This window comes from Lipotes vexillifer, unplaced genomic scaffold (genome assembly GCF_000442215.2).
Source record: "Lipotes vexillifer unplaced genomic scaffold, Lipotes_vexillifer_v1.1 scaffold1331, whole genome shotgun sequence".
Taxonomy (NCBI): Eukaryota; Metazoa; Chordata; class Mammalia; order Artiodactyla; family Lipotidae; genus Lipotes; species Lipotes vexillifer.
Genome location: NW_006793978.1, coordinates 1164775 through 1167600, shown reverse-complemented (window position 1 = coordinate 1167600; position 2826 = coordinate 1164775). Strand labels below are relative to the sequence as shown.

The 2826-nt window shown below is 47.0% G+C and overlaps 1 protein-coding gene across 1 annotated transcript in view; it reads right to left on the bottom strand.

The window, feature by feature from the left end:
• The window catches only part of LOC103086590 (autism susceptibility gene 2 protein), a 1147884-nt gene that overhangs the window by 10831 nt on the left and 1134227 nt on the right, over nucleotides 1–2826 (bottom strand). The window contains 1 exon segment of the mRNA XM_082931398.1: nucleotides 2393–2464. Coding sequence (XP_082787524.1) covers nucleotides 2393–2464 — 72 coding nt within the window.

The following is a 2826-nucleotide window of genomic DNA, read 5'->3' as shown; positions in this document are numbered from 1 at the left end:
CCCCCCCCCCCCATGAGCGCCGACCCTCGACCTGGGCCTGGGGCCGAGGCTCTGGATCTCCCTCCCCTCGCCCCCTCCTCTCAAGCCCTCCGGCCTCCCAGTCCTTCATGGCCCTTCCTCGGTTTCCGACCTCGCCTTTCCCATCTCTTAGGCTCGTCGGATGTTCTCTGTCCGTTTGGCCCCACTCCCCCTCCAACCCCCGCATGTTCTGCCACGCGTAAATCCTTGTCCTGTCACACAGTAACACCAACAAGGAGATGTGTGATCTAACTTGTGCGGGAGTCAGAGACAAGAGGGGTTCACCATCCCCTAGCGCTGAACCCTACACCATCCTGCAATCCCACTCACCCATCCTTCCCAGGTAGGATGAAACCCACCCGAAACCCTCAAGCTGGCAGCAACACCCCAGGAAGCAGATCGCACGTTCACCATTGTTTCCACACACGCCAATCCTCACTACTGAAACTCTGAGCAACTAGACAGCGGGACAGAGGCATGCCCTGAGCCTGCAGCAGTAAGAACCTGCGAGCAGTGGGCTCTCCCAAGAAGTATCTGGTGAGTGGCTAAAAGAACGAGTAAATGAACATTACAGAGAAAGGGGACCATGCACTTTCTGCTCAAATCTATGGGGAATTCTCTCACGAAAGTCCCACTATCAAGTAATAGCCAACACCCCATACAAAGCTGCTAATCCACTATGAATCTATAAAAATCTGTTGAGTGCCTCCTTTAATTTGGTTGCCAAATTATTTAGTGCTAATACTGCACGGTACACAGCACAGTTCCATTAACCACAACTTGGGTCCGTGAAGCAAAATGGAGCTTGGGGATTACAAAGAATTTGCCGGAAAGGGAAGATGAACAGCTGTCTCCTGTGCAAGAGGTCTTCCTAATTGAATTGGGATAATGAACCTCTCAGTCACTGGGGACACGCTTGTGGAAAGGAAGATGCTAAAGTGGCACCTATGCCATCCTTCATCGCTTTTAACCAAACGAGTTGCCAGGAGGACGTGTTTTACCCACCGTTCCGCTAACCACGTCATCCAGAACAAAAGTGAATTGAACTAACCATCAAAATCTAGTTAGCTCTTCAAAGCACATGTGTTTTCTAATGAAGCTAAACCAAGAGGTTTCTAATAAAACCTCGCCTAACACTAATGTCAAGGTGAGCAAAACTCACTGACGGGATGTTCTGAGAAACAGCAGGTATTTGGTACCAAAGCAAGATATCTTAGTGACCTCATTCACTGAGGGTGGCTTTTTAATTTCTAACTAGGTAGGTTTTTAAAAAATTGTTTAACCATTAAAAAAAAAAAAAAAATTCTGGGATGACTAGCCCTCCCTCTTTCTTTTTCTACTCTGATGATGGCCCCCAAATGCTGTCAGGACTAAAAGCTTGTTCATGAAAATATGGATTCCAGTGGAAGTGTACTGGAATTACTTGATTGGTATAGTTACTCAGACTGTAAAATCTGGACTCGTCAGTTAGTTTGGTCCCTAAGTTGACCAGTGATGTCATATCTGGTCATCTGCAGAAGTTCTTCATCTGTCTTCTATTTCATCATAAAGCCCCGGTAATGCATGGAATGTATTCACCTATATAAGGAAAGTACAGACAAAAAAGAAAAATCTCCCAGGGACAGGTAAGGTAACCAGCCAGATGGCGGTTCTGACAAGCACTGACTGTGGTCTGACCTCCGGCACTGGTCATCAGGAGGACGAAGGAGAGTGGGGATAGGTCACTGTAAACCAAATACCGCTTCTAGAAGAGGAATTTTTAATAATATGAATTGCTAATGGAATCGTCATATAGGCCTAAATGAGTAACATATTGGGCATAAATGATCATGTTTTCCAAAGCCATAAAATGAAAAGAATAACAAGGTCCTACTGTATAGCACAGGGGACTATATTCAATACCCTGTAATAAAGCGTAATGGAAGAGGAAAAAAATTTTTTTTCTAAATGCTTGGGGGAAAAAAAAGAACGTACCAATTCTTACAGAAAGAAAACTTTTCATGTACAGCTCTTCCTAGATACTAAGTATGTTCCATACTAATACTTGTCACTATAATTAGATTCGCCAAACCTTTATTTCAGGATTTAATCTATAGAGGCCCTTTGGATCAATAAGAGGACAAAATCATTAAAACAAAACAAAACATCAGGATGTTATCAGTTTGCTTCTGTTTTGCTATTTGCTGGTGAGCTCCCTAATTAATAGCAAGATTGCCAAATAGCTTTTCCAAGAGATACCTGAGCCTGCCTGCCTGCCTGCCTGCCTGCCTGCCTGCCTGTGGGACTTTAGAATCTGTTTCAATGCTTCCTCAGTCGGGAGATCACACGCCCGCAGGTGGGCACCCCTCCCCAAGACTAGGAAGGCAAGACTGACCTTGACTTTCTGTTGGTGGTGGTAGATCTGCCAGGCAATATGAACATGCATAGCACACCACTTCCCTGGTTTCTGGAACAAGAGAGAGCAACGTGGTCAGAAGGAAGACTTTCAGAGAAAACCCCCTTCAATTTCCCCAAAGCTTTCAGCAGATTCTGGCTACAGAGGCTTTTTCCACGAAACGAGATGCTTTGTCCCCTCCGAGTGCCTTCTCTCAGCAGCAGTCCGGTGCCCGGGCCGGAGAGAACCCCAGTGGGCTGTACCTCCCCTGCCACGGGAGCCCGAGCTGGCAGCTACTCCTCTGAAAACCAGCCCCGAGGAGGACCTCCCTGGTTACCAAGGATAACGTGGCAAAGCCTGAATCCTACTTTGTGCCCCCCCCCCCTCCCTCTCTCCTGGTGCCAGCTGGCAGGCCCGCTGAACAGAGGGAAGCC